Consider the following 18,653-nt stretch of genomic DNA (forward strand, 5'->3'; position numbering starts at 1 on the left):
TCAATTATTATGCACTCTGCAGCAAAAGTTGAATGTCACACTTTGTATGGTTTTTTTCTATCCAAACTGTGTTATGTCATAAAGGCTTATTCAAATTCCAATTCAGTTCAGTCACATATATATACACATAATAATATATACATATTTAAAAACAACATTTTATATCATTATATACATTTTTATATTAATATGTGAATATAAGATTATGTATATTAAAATTAACTTTTTTATTCAAAAGTCACCTTTATATATATAATCTGAGATATAGGCCAGCCATTAACTTTGAACAAGAAGCTTTATTTGTTCACAGGGTTATAGTTCACAACTGCACAAAGGAGACTTAATCTCCAAAAATGAGAAACAAAATCACATTAAAAGGATGCTATTAACATCAAATATCAATCCGAAGTTTGAAGAATCTCCGGAACAATGTTGGCATATGTAACTCGGCAGTTGGAATTTCTTAACTGTTGTATATACTTCTCGACGATGGGTATCAGTTCAACGATCAACGCCTTCAATCTTGTCTTCAACTTCTGAGTACAACTGCCTTAGCTTCTCGATATTTTGTTCGGATGTCTCCCAATAGCCGCGCCCATTGGCTTCCAAGAATGTTTGGATCAGCTTCCGGAAGGAGTTTGGATTTGTGTTCATGAGTTTGTTCAGCATTTGCTCATCTTGAATGAAAGTTGTGTTGGCTTCTTCATACACCCAGTTGTCAACTTGTCCTGAAGTTGCACTCCACCCGACAGTATTAGTAAGTCTCTTCTCAATCTCGCGAACTCCCTCGTAACCACTAGACAACATGCCTTCATACCACTTGGGGTTCAACAATTTGGTACGCGCATCAAGCCTAACTGTCTCGGAAAGGGTACGTACCTGAAAGGAATATATCCATAAGGTAACATGAAATCTAATGACATCTATAATATAGTCAATACTCAATATAAGTTTGAGGATCGTTCTAGTTCGAGAAACTCGTAAACCAAGCTTGGAAATGTGAGAATTATGGAATAATCTATACCTGAGCATTAGCTGTGGTAGTGTCAGCGACGTATGCGCTAGGCTTCTTCCCATCTTTCCTTAGATTTTGAACAAGATTAGTTGGGTCCGAGTCAAAGTAATGACTAACATCAGTGAGTGAAATTTCTGATGAGTCGAGGTTTTGGAATGTGGCATCTGCAGTGCTCAGAGCCATCTCAAAGACTTTTCTTTTTTCAGTCATACCCACACCAGGAGCGTCGCTATCAAAAGCAAAGGACTTTCGGCTAAGGTACATGTCCTGGAGTTGCTTCTCATCATTCCATGAAGAATTCTCCACGGCCAGGTTTATGTTTGACGAGTAGGATCCTGAGGCATTGGAGAAGATCCTTGTTGCTGCTTCGCGAACATCAACTCCAAGGGCTTGAGCTTGCTCTAATGCATGCTTCCTCACATAGTTTTGCTCTGGTGGTTCATCTAATTCAGCTACCATCTTCACTGCTCTATCCAGAAGATTCATCTGCGGAAAAGTTATACAAAAATATGAGCAACCAAAGCAATGGAGAAACAAACATTCTAGTAAAATAAGATGAAAGATAGTTCTTATACGAAACTGTATCCCAAGCATCGTTAGAGTTTGTGATGAATCAATGAATATGCTATGAAGCAAAGATTTTAGTTTTTCAGATGGAGAGAAAATGATGAAGTATTCCTAAGCCAGTTGGAATATGAAGTGTTCAAGTAGCTATTTTGAACAAAGCTGAGAGTACTTCAATCAATGATGGAACACAAAGATTAGTCATTTATTGAAAGCAAAAGTTTACCTGATTGATGAAAAGGTCTCTGAACACTCCTGAGCAATTAACGACAACATCAATCCTAGGCCTTCCGAGCTCTTCGATACTTACAGGTTCCACCCGGTTTACCCTACCAAAGGTATCAGCTACTGGCCTTACACCAATCATCCACAAGACCTGACCCAAAGATTCACCATATGTTTTAATATTATCTGTTCCCCACAATACAAGTGCAACCGTCTCAGGATATTTTCCCCCATTATCGGCTTTCTGCCTCTCAATCAACCTATCTACCACTACCATGGCACTCTGCATTGCTGCGGTCGTAGGAATAGATTGCGGGTCAAGGGCATGAATATTCTTTCCTGTTGGCAGAACTTTAGGATTTCTAATCGGGTCCCCACCGGGGCCAGGCTCCACATATTTACCCTCCAATGCTTGTTTTAAACTTCCCAATTCATTATCAGCCACAATCAACTTCAAACATTCACCCAAGAACTCAAACAAGGTTCTTAGTTTATCCCTATCAGCTCGGTAAAACTTGGTGTCTGACAAGTACTGAATCCATGGCTCATTTATGCCAAATCCAAGGATTGAGCTAAGTCTATCAGCTACATCGACAACTTGACCCTTATCATTAGTAGCGCGCTGCACGAAGGCTGTAATTGCTCCACGTGATGTATCAGTTATTTGACGAAGAAGCTCTACATCCTTTAGTATTCCTTTGTCGCTCCCTCTGTAAAGATCCTCTATATCTCTTCCTTGAGTCGCAGCTAGTATTGCCGGGAGACAAGAAATTCCCTCTTCAGGACGATCAAGTGCAGCAATATTCACAAGTGTAGCAACTGCTTCCAAAGCTGAGGGAGGTTCCCCGATGACATGAAGTCCGCAAGGTAACAGACGAGACTCAATCTCCATGATCTTGGAATATACCTTTCCAACTACAAGGTCGCGCTCTTTGGCTGGGAGCTCCACACTCTCATCTGGCAGTTCCACGTCCTTGTCGAGATTACATTGTCTAGCTGTGCTGATAATCGAACTCACAATTTGTTGGCCACGGCCTGTGTCCTTGAGGGACTGGTATGAGGAGATGAGCTCACTTAACTGCTTAAGACCTTTGTATAGTCCGGCATTTTCTGCTGGAGGAGTCAGATAGCTAATTGTGTTAGCATAGCTCCTGCGCTTAGCTATGGTGGCCTCAGAAGGGTTGTTTGCAGCATAGTAATATACATTTGGAATATTCCCGATCAGACTATCCGGGAAACATACATCACTCATCCCAACCTGCTTTCCAGGCATGAATTCAAGAGAACCATGTGTTCCAAAATGAAGAACAGCATCGGCTTTGAAAATTTTCTCAACAAATGAGTAATATGCTGCAAACCCATGATGCGGGCTGGCAGATTTGGAGAAAAGAAGCCTCATAGGATCCCCTTCGTAGCCAAATGTCGGCTGAACACCTATGAAGACATTACCATACTGTTTCCCATATACCAATAGATTCTCTCCATCTGCATTCAGATTGCCGGGGGGTTTTCCCCAATTTTCTTCTAATGCAGTGGAATAGGGGGTCAGCTTTTGGTACTCGCGAACGTTCATTTTGTAAGCAACATTCAGATTTGGGCTGCTGAATTGAGCTTCTTTGTCATGTATAACTTCTTCGATCAAAGCTTCTGAAGTCTCTGGAAGACCATCGACATTGTAACCGTCCCTCTTGAGGTCTTTCAGAACAGAGTAAATAGAGGAAAAGACATTGAGGTAAGCCGCGGTTCCCACGTTTCCTTTGTCTGGAGGAAAACTGAAGACCGTAATTGCTAGTTTCTTCTCAGCCTGCACGAGTACATGTATTTATCATATGAGAATCTCAATAATCAAAGTCAGACTACTCTAACGGAATATGCTGCAAATGTAAAATGCAGACACATACATACAAACCGATGTTAGTGTACAATGAGAAATAGACGAAATAAAGGAGAAAAAATCTCAAATGTGAACATTTATATAAAAGATCATCAGGTTCGGCTAGATTCTTATAGTTAAGGAAGACAAAGGTTAACAATGAAATGAAAACACGAGTATGCTCCACATTCCACAACATAAAATGTTGAGAAGAAGCTTTTGTTATTCCCTAGTATTATGGTTGGAAAAGCAATTAGCGATATAACATTCTATTCAAAAAGGGAAGAGAAACATAAAGAAAAAGAAAGGAGGAGATTGAACTATTAGAGGTTCAGTCATATATAAGAGTTCAATATACAGCATAGTAGAAATTTTCCTTTCATTATTAGAAAATCTTGGTCCCTGCCTCTCTTTTGGATGCCAAATAAATGAACTAAAAGATTATGTTCTAATTCACTGTAATGGACTCCATAAAAAACATGGAAAACATAACACTATGTCATAGTGAATTTCAGCTTCAATCTTCCTTGTATTATTATTTCCATGTTGAATATATCTTTCCAAACAGGAAAATTAAACAATGAAATAAATATGTGAACAGGATTGTTCTCATTGATCTTTGACAGTTCAACTCCACGATTATCAATTATAATGTCAAAGAACGAAAGTCAAGTTGGTTCGGTTAAGATTGTATTTGAACGGGATATGTATATTTACTGAATCGAAAAACGGTAAAATACCTTTGATTTTCTTGTCAATTCAGCCCATCTGATTGCCCTAGTGCAGAGTTGTTCCACTCTCTTATGAAGAGCATGAGATTTTCCTAAAAACATATCGACAATAAACAGCATAGAATTTTGTCAAAATAAAGTGGTTACTGGCTAGTGTAACAAAGGGTGAAAAATAAAGAAGGATATGCATGCTGCTGAAAGTATGAAAAAGGAAAAAATATGTTGGATTCCTCTTTAATATAAATGTTTATTCGACAAACTTAAGACATTCACAATAGGAGTCATAAATTTAGTAAGTGCAGTTTGTATTGAAGGATGTCGCGTGTTGCTATTGACGCTCCTAATTATCTATTCATACTACTCATTAGATACTCATGAAACTAAGTTTTTGATTGGTTAGTAGGGAATGTAATGAACTATTGAGAATGCTTATAGCACATGATATAAAGAAAAAGCGTTATTGTAACCTGTTCTGGGATCGCGACCAGCAAAAACAATCGGCTCCATGCCTCCATCGAGCTCTGGAAGAGCAACTTGAAGAGCAACCTGTACAGGATGCAGACCAAGTGTACTATTCAGCCACTCTTCTGTTGTCTGAAACACAAGAGGCACTGCAACAATGTAAGGAACATCAAGCTTCCTCAAAGCCTCGATCGCTCTCGGATGATCCTGCCTAGCAGGGCCTCCAACAAGAGCAAACCCTGTAAGCGATATTACAGAATTCACAAATGGTTTCTTCGTCACCGGATCAATCAAGTACCTCTCGACCGGCCCTGAAAAATCAAGACCACCAGCGAAAATTGGAATAACCTTAGCACCTTTAGCCTCAAGTTCCATGATCACAGCCACATAGTGACCATCATCCCCAGTCACAATATGACTCCTTTGCAAAACCAAACCGATCACAGGCGTGTTCGGACTCTTCAGCTTCTCATTGGTGTCCCTTCGAGTTCCATACCAATTCAAATACTCCTTCACATCCTCATACATACAAGGAGCAAGAGGGTGCCAAATACCACTGTCCAAGTACAAAACTGGCTCCGAATACTCAATCTTTGTACCCTTCAGTGCCGGAACATAAGACCCAGTAATCATTTTCAGAAAATTCTGCAAGTTATCAGGTGACCCTCCAAGCCAAAACTGCAGACTCAATATATAGAGCCTAGCATCTTGAGCCTTATCACTTGGCAAATACTTCAAAACCTTTGGTAATGTCCTCACAAGCTTCAACATGCTATCAGCAAACCCTGCAGATTGCTGCTTATTCCTCTTGAAAAGCTGAAAAAAAGGGCTTTTGGATTGTCCAAGCTGTGACATGCTGAAAGAACCCAACTTGTTCAACCTCATCACTTCAGGCATTGATGGAAACACCAAAACTGCATCAAGCCTGTCCCTTTCTTTCTCCACTGCTTCCTTCACCTTAAGGGCAAGCTCCTCCACAAAAATCAATGACCCTATGAAGATATTAGCATCTTCCAAATCCTTGCAGAAGGACTCATAATTTTCTTTGTCTCTAAGCTCCTCTACCAAGTAACCAACAACCTCATATGAAGCATTTTTTCTATTACTATTGAGTGTTCTAACTGCAGCAGTGAGAGATGATTGGTACTGAGCTTCAAGAACCACATATACAATCTTCACTCTTGGCAAGTTTAGATCATTGTCTGGAACAATTCTTCGAACTTCTTGTGTGGTTTGAGTGAAGAGGCCATTGCCAACTGCAACACATTTCACTCCATGTAATGATTTGGAGCTGCCATGGTAATTTGCTTTCTTTGGAAGGAAAGAATGAAGAAAAATATGTTTTTTAGCAAGTGCAGAAAGTTGATCACCCTTAGAACTTGGAATAGTAAATGGTGAAGAAACTAAAGAAGCCATTGATATAATCAACTTTGCATACAAACCCAAGTAAGAAATCAAACAAATTACTCAGTTTCCAAATTGAAAAGAAGAGAAAGATAGAGAAAGAAACAACTTTTCTTCCCTAAGTTAAGCTACTACAATATAAGTTGCAGTCTTATTATTATTATTATGTTTCTCTTTTATGATGTTTTATGTGGTTTGTGTTGATGTTGGTGGAGAGAAAATGACCACATAAGTGACATGAGAAATGAAAAAAATTGGATTTTTATGGTTAGTGGTTATTATAGTTAATAAGTTTGAGGTTGTCTTAGTAGTGTGTATGTGTTGGATGATGAAGTTGTGTGAAATCTATATCTATCTGTTTGAGGTTTTTTGTGATGGAATTTGATGAGTTGTGATTGGTTGAATTGGATTTCATGATAGGGGAGTGATGAAGATCATGTTGATGTGGATCAGAGATATGTTTCAGATTTTGTTTTGGTTTATATGTCATGAAAGTGAAGGACCTTGTACCTTTGCTTCAAGATTCTTTCCCTTTTCAGTTTGTGCTCAAATTCAAAACAGTGTTTGGATATCTTTTTATGTCACACCAAAGGGGTCAAGTGGGACCACATTTTTCGTCATATAATATTGTATCATTTCATATGTCATGAGTTATAATTAGTCAAAAAAATATTTAATGAACTAAAATTGCTTGGAATAAAGATGATGAGATTGAACTTTATTGTTCATTATCTCATATACACATTATTCAACATTATTTATTCATCTACCTAGGATTCTTTCATAATAATGAGACATCAATGCTACTAAAAGCTAATGTCTTACTCAATTTAGAACTTCGTAGATAAAGTTTTATGTGTAGTAATTCTACCTATAAGATGAAAAACTATGATCCACAAAACATACCTATATATAGCAATTATACTTATGAAATTGAGATTTAATGCAATACATCAAATGTACGAATCGTCGTGTGTTGGTCATATTAGTAGCTTATTAATATAGCTCTATGTCTAGCCAATACACTAACAAAATGAAGATTTATGAATCATTAACATATTTCTATGTCTAGCAACAATGTTAACAAATTTAAGAGTTATTTAGTGTTTATACGACTCTATGTCTAGCAACCATACTGACACATACACAAATATGATAGATTTATACAAATAGGATGAGCTACTATATTCAAAATTTTGAATGAGAATTTCTTCATACATTCGTAATTACAAAATCATACAAAAAGGTATTGGTCTTAAAGTAAGCATTAAACATACAACAACTCATAAGAATCAAAGCACGACCAAATCAACATAAATTCGAATCAAATTGTATACATCAAGTTCATATTACTTACAATCTCAACAAAGAAACATTTAGCTACACATTATCATGGCAACTAAACAAAAGATAAAAATGAGAAAAATTAAACTCATAGAAGAAAAATTTACTTCCTCAATGAACATAAATTAGCTCCTCTAGTCTTTCTCATTTGCTTCTATACTTCTATTCCAACTAAATTACCCTAAGAATGAAGAAAACTCTACAAATGTGTTTGCCATATTTGTATATGTAAAATGATCAATTTGATCCCTTTTAAAGAGTCTGATTTTTGCATGATTCGCCTAGTGTATGAATTTTGTTGGTCACGACCTTTCGTCTAATTGAGGCTCGACCTTTCAGCTTGCCTACCTACATTGGGCGAAATTGCCTAATTTCACTCAATGCGGGTGATTCACTAGGAAAATTCAGAATGCCAAAATTTCTCCCCAATTTCTTCCAACGCAGAGGTTACGTTGGGCACAACTTCTGGTGTCTACTATTTTTGACGTAGGGATTGTATTAGGTATGGCTTCTACGATGTTTTTGTCCAGAAATTTGACTTTTTACAATGATTCTTCTGATTTTGGCTTGTTCAAACACTCCAAAAGGTAAAATCCTCTCATTTGCATAATATGTTAAGTTTAAGATCAATTTATCAAGAGTAAATTACACTGACACCCCCTGAGTTTTAGTGAAATTACACAAACCACCCCTCACTTTTCTAAACTTACACAAACCTCCCCTGGTTTTGTACTTTCGTGATAAATGCAATTAAGTTAAACAAAACATGATATATTGTGTAGACAAGTCTAAATAATATACAAATCAATGTATCTTTATTATTTTTTGTTACAAAATGCATCAAGAATTATAAAGAAATATTGTTTAAATCATTCTTATAATGTAGTGTAACGAACCAAAAATAATAAAGATACATTGATTTGTATATTATTTAGACTTGTCTACACAATATATCATGTTTTGTTTAACTTAATTGCATTTATCACATTTTTTGTTTAAAAAATTACACTTATTTCTTATACAGGGGTGGTCAGTGTAATGAAAGTACAAAACTATGGGAGGTTTGTGTAAGCTTAGAAAAGTGAGGGGTAGTTTGTGTTATTTCACTAAAACTCAGGTGTTGTCTGTGTAATTTACTCATTTATCAAAAATTAGACTAAAATACAAGTTAAAATACCATAAAATTGAGAGTTCAAATATTATATTTTGGCAGTTAATAATTCTCTTTAACTTGTAATTTTCTTTGTCTTGAAGTTACAATTTTCATTTTAAGTTCTTCAAGATGGTGATTTTGATAACCTTATTATATTACATATCTTTAACATCAATTCTTATATCTTATAATCGTGAACTTGGGTAAAATTTACAAGTTGGTGACTTTGATAACCTTATTATATTATAAGTTGAGTAAATTACTTATTTCATTCTCATATCCATGGTATGAGACATTTGATCAAACAATTTAAATATTCTCTTCATTTTTAAATTGTATTTTTGGGAAAAATATTTATCCCATTTAAATATCTTACTAGAAAATCAAGGCATCATCAATATGCTCCCATGTCAACAAAGATAAAAAGAAATTTGGAAAAAAGTCAAGAAAAAAAAAGTCAGGAAAAAAAAGGAACAATAAATATAACGTGAGAATGCGTAATTATCTATCACAACAAAAGTGTTGTTTACGAAAATTAAACTCTTAATCTTTCAATATTTTAAGAGATCTAGTAAAACTTTACCCATCTACTAGTTTTATGAATTCTCTTGTAAAAAAAAACTTTATTCACATTGGATATCTAATAGGGATAACAATAAAAACCGAAGTTGTGGGTACTCACCTGAACCACATCCGAATTTAACGGGGAAACCCAATGTGATTGGATTCGAGTTTTACCCGGGTTTAAATTTCGGGTCCAGGTTTGGTATAACAAAAACCCTAACCCGAACCCGCCCCGGAGTAAGGTAATTCAATTTAAAATTGAAATTTCTATCATTTGCCAATTATTTGTAATTTCTAATTTTACTTTACATACTATTGGATCTTTAAAGATAAAAGAAATGAAATAATGCAAGAGAAAATAGAAATGTTAGAGAAAAATTACACGAAAATAATATTATATTTTCCTTAATACTTTATCATTTTTGGGTTTTTTCGGGTTCGGGTTACCCAAAACCCGACGGGTTCGGGGATGGTAATTTTATTTTCAACCCCGTTGAGTTCGGGCTTTGAATTTCGGGTTTGGGTATGTGCAAACCCAACCCCGACCCGCCTCGTTGTCATTCATAATATGTAAGCTCTAATTTTAATTATCTTAAATATAGATTTTATAATTTATTCTCAACTAAAACGACACCGTTAATGCTCCATCACCGGTTCTCAAATTAGGGCTCCAAAAACGCCCAACAAAACTATCACCAGTTACAATCACTACAATCTCGAGCTCCACTAAATCGACCTTGATGGCGTGCAATGGCGACGGTTGCCAATCCACATGTTACAAAGACGAACAACCATGTTCTAAACCAACCGAATCACCGAACCCTAGTAATAATATTTGCATCAAGTGCAAGCTAAACGACGCCGTTTCTGGCTACGGCGGCGTTGACGATGGACGCTTCTGCGCCGATTGCTTTCGAAGCAACTTGTTTGGGAAGTTCAGGCTCGCTGTAACTTCAAATGCAATGATTACTCCCACTGATAAGGTTCTTGTTGCATTCTCCGGTGGCCCTTCTTCCAGGTGAACACGAATTCATTCCCATTTTTGTGCCATGTTGTAAAAAAATGAAAAATTGTTACCTATTTTTTTATATATAATTTAATGCATGATTTAGAATATTGGGTCAATTTAAAAATTTGATTTTTATGCTTAAAAATGATAAAGATGTATAATTTTTGTTGGATAGTTTCAGTTTTTGCATGACATGTATGAGAGGATATTTTTTTACTTTTAGTTTGATGGGTTCAAATCCGATAAACAGTTTCTGCATGCATTTACCATCCCCGGGTCCCACGAAGTGGTAGCCTTGTGCACTGGGCCACCTTTTTTGTAGTTTGATGAAGCATCAGCTATTTTTTGTTGTTGACATGTGTATAAGTGATTAAAAGAAGTATGTTTTTTAGGGTAGCTTTGCAGTTTGTGCATGACATGCAAGAGAGGGCGCAGAAGAACTTTGATGCGAGTAGAGATAGGTCATTGCCGGTGTTTGGTGTTGGAGTGGTGTTTATTGATGAGAGTGCCATTTTGTCTATTCCTTCTGGTGAAATGGAGGAGGCGGTTGAGGTTATTAGTTCGGTCGTGTCAAGCTTAGCCCCGCCAACGAAAGAGTTGCATATTGTTCCCATTGAAAATGTTTACTCGTCAGATTCTAGTGATGGAAAGGAGAAGCTTATTAAACTAGTGGGTTCTGTTAGTGATCCGACAGGAAGGGAGGATATGTTGCTTTATTTGCGCATGCTGGCTCTGCAAAAGGTTTGATTCTAGATATCATGCTCTAATCAGTCAGAAGATTACAGACACTTACAGAGTTGAAATTTGAAAGTGAGTTTGTTTGAAATGCTTTGTCTTTGTCCAGGTTGCTTCAGAGTTTGGGTATAACAGGCTTGTTCTAGGATCATGCGTTTCAAGGATTGCTTCCCATGTGATTTCTGCCACTGTGAAGGTTTGTTTGTTATTTAATTTGACTGAGTTAAAGTCCTTAGTAGTAGACCAGTAGTAGTAAATTTAGAATTTTCTGTCATGAGTGACGAATGAGCTTGCCCAATGAATAGTATATGTTCAAGCAAATTATTATTCAGTGTTGGTTGATTTGTACTCCACAAAGCACCAACCAGCTTATTTCAGGATTTTCTTATGAGCTTTGTCTGTTTTCGCTTAAAGCGTTATACTAGAATTGGTAGTTGCTTGCGAGAAGCCTTTTCTGAAGGATGAACTGAATAGGATGTAAGTCAAAATGCATGTGAACTATTTGAACGGAACAGACTGTAAATGTTTTGGTATGTGTATTTTAGGATTCATGTCACATTGCTCCCATATAAAATCAAGTCTTGTTGTCTTCACGTTATAGTAATCCATATCTGTTTCTCCCGTTTCTAACTCCGTTTCATTCAACTTAGATGATGACCTTATTTAATGGGCTTTTATATTCATGTTTTAACAGGGTCAAGGATATTCACTACCTGCAGATATACAATATGTTGATGCTAGATGGGAAATTCCCATTGTGCTTCCTCTGCGTGATTGTTTTGCCCAAGAGATTAACATGTTTTGCCACCTTGACGGGTTTGTACTTTTCTACATATGCAATAAAATAATTAAGTTAAAAAAATTCCTCTGTTTCAAGTTTTGTAAGGTTTTGCATAATTTTACATGTATTGCCAGGCTTGTGTTACCAAACTGAGTTACGTGATTCATACTGACTGGATGTCTCTGATCTCTTTGGCAGGGCAGTCTAAAGACTTTTCGGTTGTCTACAGGTCCTTGCTCTACCATCAATAGCTTGGTCTCATCTTTCGTAGCATTATTGCAGGTATAATTTGTTGTGCCATACCCTTTTTATAGATAGTGGTGACATATTTAATGATGGTTTTAAACGAAAGCATGTCATATGACCTGTTTAATGAGTTTTTTAATCTGAGCTGTTGTTTCTTATATATGCAGAAATGTGGTATATTACATTCTGATGACTAACTTTATGTACAATGACTTATTATGGCTAAAAAATTCATTTGAAGAGCACTTTTCCGCCCGAGAAAAAAAGTCTCTTCAATTCTGAGGGTAAGGTTGCGTACATCTACCCTCCCTAGACCCCATTAGGTGGGAGTTTCATGCACCGGGTCACCCTGAAGAATATTATTCTACTTCAGGCTCAGGAAGCTAATTGACTAGATATGATTTTATATATAATGTAATGCCTGCTTGTTTTTGGAATGTGATTTGCCAGATTACATGTTCAACTCAAAAGTTTAAGTATTCAATATTAGGGTTTGAGATAGAGTAACATACTTATGTTGATTAGTTTTCTCCTTTCTATTTTATTAAAGACTAAATTTGTTATTTTAAACTTAATTGGAAAGTCATTAATTGAATTCCAGTTTTACAGGAAGAAAATCCATCTCGAGAGAGCACAATTGTAAGAACAGCTGGGAAACTTATTCCTTTCCAATTCAATAGGATTCCCGAGATTGTTGACGGTAAGGTTCCTTTGGCAACTCGAAGACGCCAAAAGAGATATAATCTCAAACCCAATGATTCTGTTTCCTCAGAATCTTTCTGTCTTCTCTGCAATAGCCCACTTGACAAGTCTGAAATTGTTGATGCGAGCAATGCTGATAACAGTAGAAGCAGTGACATTTTTTACAGCGCCTGCTGTTCAAGTTGTCATTTTCAGATACTTCCTAGCGATTCCATATCAATGGAGCAATTTTATATGGATTTACCTCAATCAGTGCTTTCCCGAGCAAAGCAAGCCAACAATGGCAATTTGAGTCTGCTCAGGTGAGTGTTTGTTTTGCTGATCAATTGATTGCATTTCAAATTTTGTAATAGTCCAGACTAGGTGCCCCACGCGACCTTCGTTTTTCTTTTCTTTTTCGGTAAGGGAATAACTTTATTAAGAGAGAGTTACGAGGAGAGAGGGTGATAAGGTATATAAACAAAGCAAAAAAACATAAAAGAAATATGGAAAAATAGAAACTGAATCTAACAAAGCTTCCCAATCCCTCGATGTTCCTATTAGAGACCCATGAAAAAGGCCACGAGTTTTGCACCAAATAAACGCTAACAGCCTAATCTTTTCCAATCAAATGATGACGAGAAAAACCTTCCTTCCTAGAGTTCTGCTCTGACCAAATACACCATATTTGTAGCATAACACAATGCCACATAAGTTAAGCCAAGTATTGCACTAAATTGGTTCTGTTATGTTCAATTTATTGTGACTCTGGTTTTTCCGAGGTATGCTTGAAGTTGAAAAATCTACTTGTGCTGGTGCTAGGAACTTTTTGCTGGCATTCTGGCAACCTTCATAACATAAAAATTTACATACCAATATTCTTGTTTTCAGGGAACAAATCCAAGATTGCTTGCTTTCAGATTGTGAAGATTAATCTTAAATTTAGTTGCCTGCATTTCGACTCTTGGACGAGTACACAAATTCTGGCTTTGGTAATTATTTTTAGCCTCTGGCAACACTAAGAAAATGGTCTCCTTCAGAAAATGGTTGTTGTTGATGATAATTATCTGGGATAATATTTCAGAGCATGTTTGAGTATTAATAATGTGATAGATGACATAATAGAGTTTTTTCATGTTCTTGATTCATAAGAATCAGTTTTCAAGCTTTTTGATTAATGTTAAAGTGATTATACCTCATCTATAATGACATTGTACTCTAGATGACATATGTTATTGGCAAATGTTGGATCATGAAAGAGGGTTATGTTAACAAAGTTCCTTTAAGGATTATAAAGTAAAGATTCAACATTGGAAGCTAAATGTACTATTTTTTGTAATATTAAAACATCAATTTTGAAGACAAACTTTCCCTATTATTATTTCACAATGTTGGGGCACTCTAGTTTACTTCACAAATATATATTTTTTAAGCCAAAGTCCAATTAATACATAGGATGAGATGGAATATACATGTCATAGTGGCTAATTGCAATTCTTTTTAATAGGTTTCAAGTTATGGACACAAATGTGCATAATAAAAAATACATTTTAAATGTCATTATGGCAGATATATTTACTATTTGCTTATAAATATTGTTGTTGGGTTCAATATATATCTTCTCTAAAAAAATTTGTAATTCTCCCTTCTAACACATCTCAATAATAAATTTTGTACTAACATCCTTATAACATATGAGATGATTCTTTATTTGGTTCATTTTTTTAACTTCCAAGTTAATACAAATGTTATCTTGTTCAATTATTTTATCATATCATATTCAACTTTTACATATACCTAAGATGTGATTAAAGTTGAGGCATTATTAACAAATTTAAAGATATTACAGTACTTGTCATTTTTCAATATGCACTAATATATTTGAATTTACATGTTGCCAATTACAATAATTAAATGCATGTTAATATCTAAAATAATTAAAAATATCATATCATTAAAACTTATTTCAACTAAGGTATGAATGTTATTTTTTGTCCAAAAATCTTTGTGTACAATACTAACATACTCTTTCTAAAATACTATTTTACATACACTAGTAAATCCATTGACATATATATATAATATCAGAATCATTTGATCCAAAATAATACTTACATGCATTATTGTAACAAATGAGTAAAGAATAAAATTAATTATATATGTAAATTTTTAACAAGTTCTTGCAGCATAAAGTACTAGGCTGGAAACTACATAGTTTTTTAAAACTCATCTTTCTATGCAAACAAAGAAAAAAAATTCAAAAGAATATTTTATTTGCAACATTCCACACGAGGCCAGAGAAAAGTTGTAGGACAGTGTTTCTAAAATGAAGAAAGTAGAAATGTCATAATCCACATGATCTGTTCTTTGAGAGTTTTTTAAGCTACCATAGTTGCCCCTACCAAAAATAATTAAACATATAAATATATAATACTTTGGGTCACTATTTCATTGAAAAAATTCCCTTTTTTTTGTTGTTATCTGATAAGGAAAAAAAAAATATACACTAACAGTATATAAATTTTATACATTATTACTGCATTATCCACTATTCATTTTAATTATCATTGACTCTTAAAAAATAATACAAATAAATGATGTTATGTATAAATATTTATACTGACAATACATAACTCTAATCTAATTAATGATATACTTTGGTCAACTAAGCAATTGCTAGTAATGTTTTGGTTGGAAAGATATGTGAATGCTCATTTTATAATCATACAAATTAGAGAATGAATTGGACACACACAAAAACTAAATGGGGTGAAAATTACATAAATAAATAAAAATGAGAGACCAAAACTAATTGCCAAAACATAAGTACTATTTATTAATCATGCATACGAATGTTTTGATACAAAAAAGTATGTCAAATGATAAGAGAAATACACATGCTTGTAGTAGTTTAATGAAACCAAGATAATAGTAAGGATTATATTCATAAGTATGCTAGTAAAATAAACAACCTTTATTTACCTTCATTATTTCTTAGGGAATGGCTTGAAAATAAAGGTATCACATGCAAGTATTTCATGTGATAAAGCACCACACGTGTATTTTTTGTTAATATATCTTTTACAAAGTGTTAAAGATGTGAAGCTTTTAGCCTTCACAAGAAGCAAGAGAAATTTAAACAAAGAAAAGAAAATATAACTTTGATGGAAAATGAACTGCTTGTGATATTTGTCTTTCTGCCAAATATATGTTATTTGAGTTGGCATCATATTATAATTATAGTTTAAAACAAACAAAAAATTGATCTAATGTAAGGTTGACTTAATTCCTAAACATCATATGAGACTAAAGATCACAATTCAATTCTTGGGAACAATACTTGTTTGGAAAGGAGTTATGATCCTCTCCATTAATGGAGAGACAATTGTTTCAAAAAAACAAAAGGAAATCCAAATTCCGATGACACATCTATCATTTTAATTATAATAAAATTACATTTTTGTCATTACAAACAACTGCAAAAACATGCACTTGCTTCTCCATTAATGGAGAGAATCCTTGTTCCTTGGAGGGTAGTCATACATCCAAAAAATATTTATAACCCATTTTGTGAGAGTACAACCTTAATAACAAAGAAAAATTACAGTTTAGAGTTCCAATTCCAAATTGACCCACAATCATATTTATATTTGAATTTAATAGAAGATCATAGGATAGAAATATAATTCTAAATTCAATTCCTGTTAATTGATAATAGCAATGGCAATGATACCGGAAGTGGTGATTGATAATCGATAATAGCAATAGCAATAATAATGATAGTGATAGTTTGAGGCAAGGTAGTGGTGATTGTAACAATAACAACGTGATGGTAGTGTTGGTAATTATGGTTGAGGCAATGACAATGATATCGATGATAATAGTGATAAAAATGGCTAGGTGGAGAAGTTGGTGATGAAAATTATAATAGCAACAACAATAGTATATGATAATGTTGATCGGAGATTGTAACATTTGGTGGTGATGAAGATGGAAGGATGACAATGATTACACGGTGGTGGTCGAGTGGTGAAGTGACAACAACAGTTTGGTGGCAATGTTGTTGTTGATGATAATGATGATGATGGAGTGGAAGTATCGATAATGACCGAGGACGGCTGAAACATATAGTAATAATGATAGTGATATTAGCAAAAATAAGAGTGACCAACCTATACCATATGTCACTTGAATTATTTTCTCAATCTACAGAAAAATAATTTATGGAACCTCATTTGTTCATTTTTTATATGTATTAATTAGGTTTTATCAAAAGGTTAAAAATCTCTTAACCTCATTTATTTTTTTACATCTCTCTATGTCTACATTACGACTATCATATGTTTGAAGTAATTCTACATTATCTTAACTATTATCAAGTTCTTTTGATATAATAGGTCCATGTTAGTTAAATATCATCTAATTTTGGTCCCCTTATAATAAAATTTTGGCTCTATTAGATGATAGAGTAATGAAGTGCTTGGGTCATAGGGGTGATGGAGATGACGACCACAACAATAAGACAGAGATGTAAATGATAGTTACGACAATCAAAATAACAATAGTTATTGTGACAATTATGTTATTTTGTCCCTCACGATATTATCTCTAATTGTAATATTAAAAGGATCAAAATTAATAATTATTCGAGTTAATTATGTTATAATTCCCTAAAATTGGTCTTTGATTCCAATTTGAATTTTTCATCCAAACATGAGAATCAAAATTCCAAGACTCAATTCCAATTTCCAATTAGCAAGAGGGCAATACTTCTCTTTAAGTTTGAGTACTTCTTTCTTTCTCTTTTCTTGGCCCAATTAAATTAGTGGTTCAATTTTTGTTCACTCTATGAACTTTCATTTGATAAAACCTTATATTCTTTTTATAAAAAAATATCTCTATGCTCAAATTCATAGTAAAACAGACAACAAGTTCTAAGACCATGTGCCCATAAGATAGTTCCTTTTCATAAAAATAAATTATGTGACCTTAAATAGAAGGAAAATTATATGAACATCAAAAAAGTTTCCAGCTAGTAGATGTTGTTGTTGACAAGACAAGATAATCCAGCTTTTTCTTAATTTTATTCCCCTTTAATCAATTTTGCTACTTTTTATAATTCAGTGACTTGTGAACTAATATACATAGAGATTATATACACATGGCTTGTTTAGTGTTATGAAATTTTCTGAACTTAGATAATGTATCATTTTATAATTAAGATGTCTTTATTCAATACACATCCAATTACTATAAAACTTTATTTGATGCACTCCCTTTTAACTTAAAAAAGAGCTACATTCTTTTGACAAAAATCAAACATTCTCATCAGTGTCTTATTCTCTGTTTCAACCCAATTAGAAATCAGAATATTACTTATTGTATTTAAAAAAAATTCTTTTATTCATCTGTTAATATGTGATTAGTATGAAATATGAAACGAGATATCATTGAGAACATGTGATCTATGTCCACATTCTTTGCACCCTTGACCTTCTTTTCATTTTTGTGATCTAAACATATCTTCTCCCAACTTCATGGTAGACCCTCCATCTTTTTTTTTCTGTTTTTTTTTCTCTTCATTTTCTAGCATACTCTTATATCCTAAATGCAAATATGCTTAGTACGTTGTATACTTTTTTTAATTTATTTTTTGAGTTAACCATTATTTGTGCAATAAATATAAGAAACTTATCACTATAACAATAGAGCTAGATCATTGATATTTTATTGTCATTGTTCAATGAACAATTTCATCAATCAAATGTGATAATGACATGATTTTGAAGGCTAGAGAGAGTTCTATTAAAGTTAGTGTTGGTCCTGGACCATGTTGTTGCTTTAGATATATAATTCTAGCTAACAA

At 34.1% G+C, this 18,653-nt stretch overlaps 2 protein-coding genes across 2 annotated transcripts; one reads left to right on the top strand and one right to left on the bottom strand.

The window, feature by feature from the left end:
• LOC109348203 (magnesium-chelatase subunit ChlH, chloroplastic-like) lies at positions 277-6,553 on the bottom strand. The gene is made up of 5 exons (XM_019588493.1): positions 4,876-6,553; positions 4,418-4,500; positions 1,806-3,608; positions 1,025-1,501; positions 277-879 (listed from the first exon to the last, which is right to left on the bottom strand). The coding sequence occupies exons 1-5, from the start codon at positions 6,284-6,286 to the stop codon at positions 502-504; spliced, it is 4,152 nt and encodes a 1,383-aa protein (XP_019444038.1). The 5' UTR covers positions 6,287-6,553; the 3' UTR covers positions 277-501.
• LOC109348205 (cytoplasmic tRNA 2-thiolation protein 2) lies at positions 9,967-14,076 on the top strand. Its single transcript, XM_019588495.1, has 7 exons — positions 9,967-10,353; positions 10,737-11,085; positions 11,189-11,275; positions 11,774-11,895; positions 12,064-12,142; positions 12,716-13,110; positions 13,679-14,076. The coding sequence occupies exons 1-7, from the start codon at positions 10,076-10,078 to the stop codon at positions 13,719-13,721; spliced, it is 1,353 nt and encodes a 450-aa protein (XP_019444040.1). The 5' UTR covers positions 9,967-10,075; the 3' UTR covers positions 13,722-14,076.

The sequence above is a fragment of the Lupinus angustifolius genome, chromosome LG05 (assembly GCF_001865875.1).
Source record: "Lupinus angustifolius cultivar Tanjil chromosome LG05, LupAngTanjil_v1.0, whole genome shotgun sequence".
Lineage (NCBI taxonomy): Eukaryota > Viridiplantae > Streptophyta > Magnoliopsida > Fabales > Fabaceae > Lupinus > Lupinus angustifolius.

What these genes read in the sequence shown, in the direction of transcription:
- LOC109348203 (XM_019588493.1), bottom strand. Translation starts at nt 6,286, where the DNA reads ATGGCTTCTTTAGTTTCTTCACCATTTACTATTCCAAGTTCTAAGGGT. An exon ending in AATTGACAAGAAAATCAAAG is followed by an intron (nt 3,609 to 4,417) that starts GTATTTTACCGT and finishes GTACTCGTGCAG; the next exon opens with GCTGAGAAGAAACTAGCAAT. An exon ending in CTACCACAGCTAATGCTCAG is followed by an intron (nt 880 to 1,024) that starts GTATAGATTATT and finishes TATTCCTTTCAG; the next exon opens with GTACGTACCCTTTCCGAGAC.
- LOC109348205 (XM_019588495.1), top strand. Translation starts at nt 10,076, where the DNA reads ATGGCGTGCAATGGCGACGGTTGCCAATCCACATGTTACAAAGACGAA. An exon ending in ATGTTTTGCCACCTTGACGG is followed by an intron (nt 11,896 to 12,063) that starts GTTTGTACTTTT and finishes TTGGCAGGGCAG; the next exon opens with TCTAAAGACTTTTCGGTTGT. An exon ending in GGCAATTTGAGTCTGCTCAG is followed by an intron (nt 13,111 to 13,678) that starts GTGAGTGTTTGT and finishes TCTTGTTTTCAG; the next exon opens with GGAACAAATCCAAGATTGCT.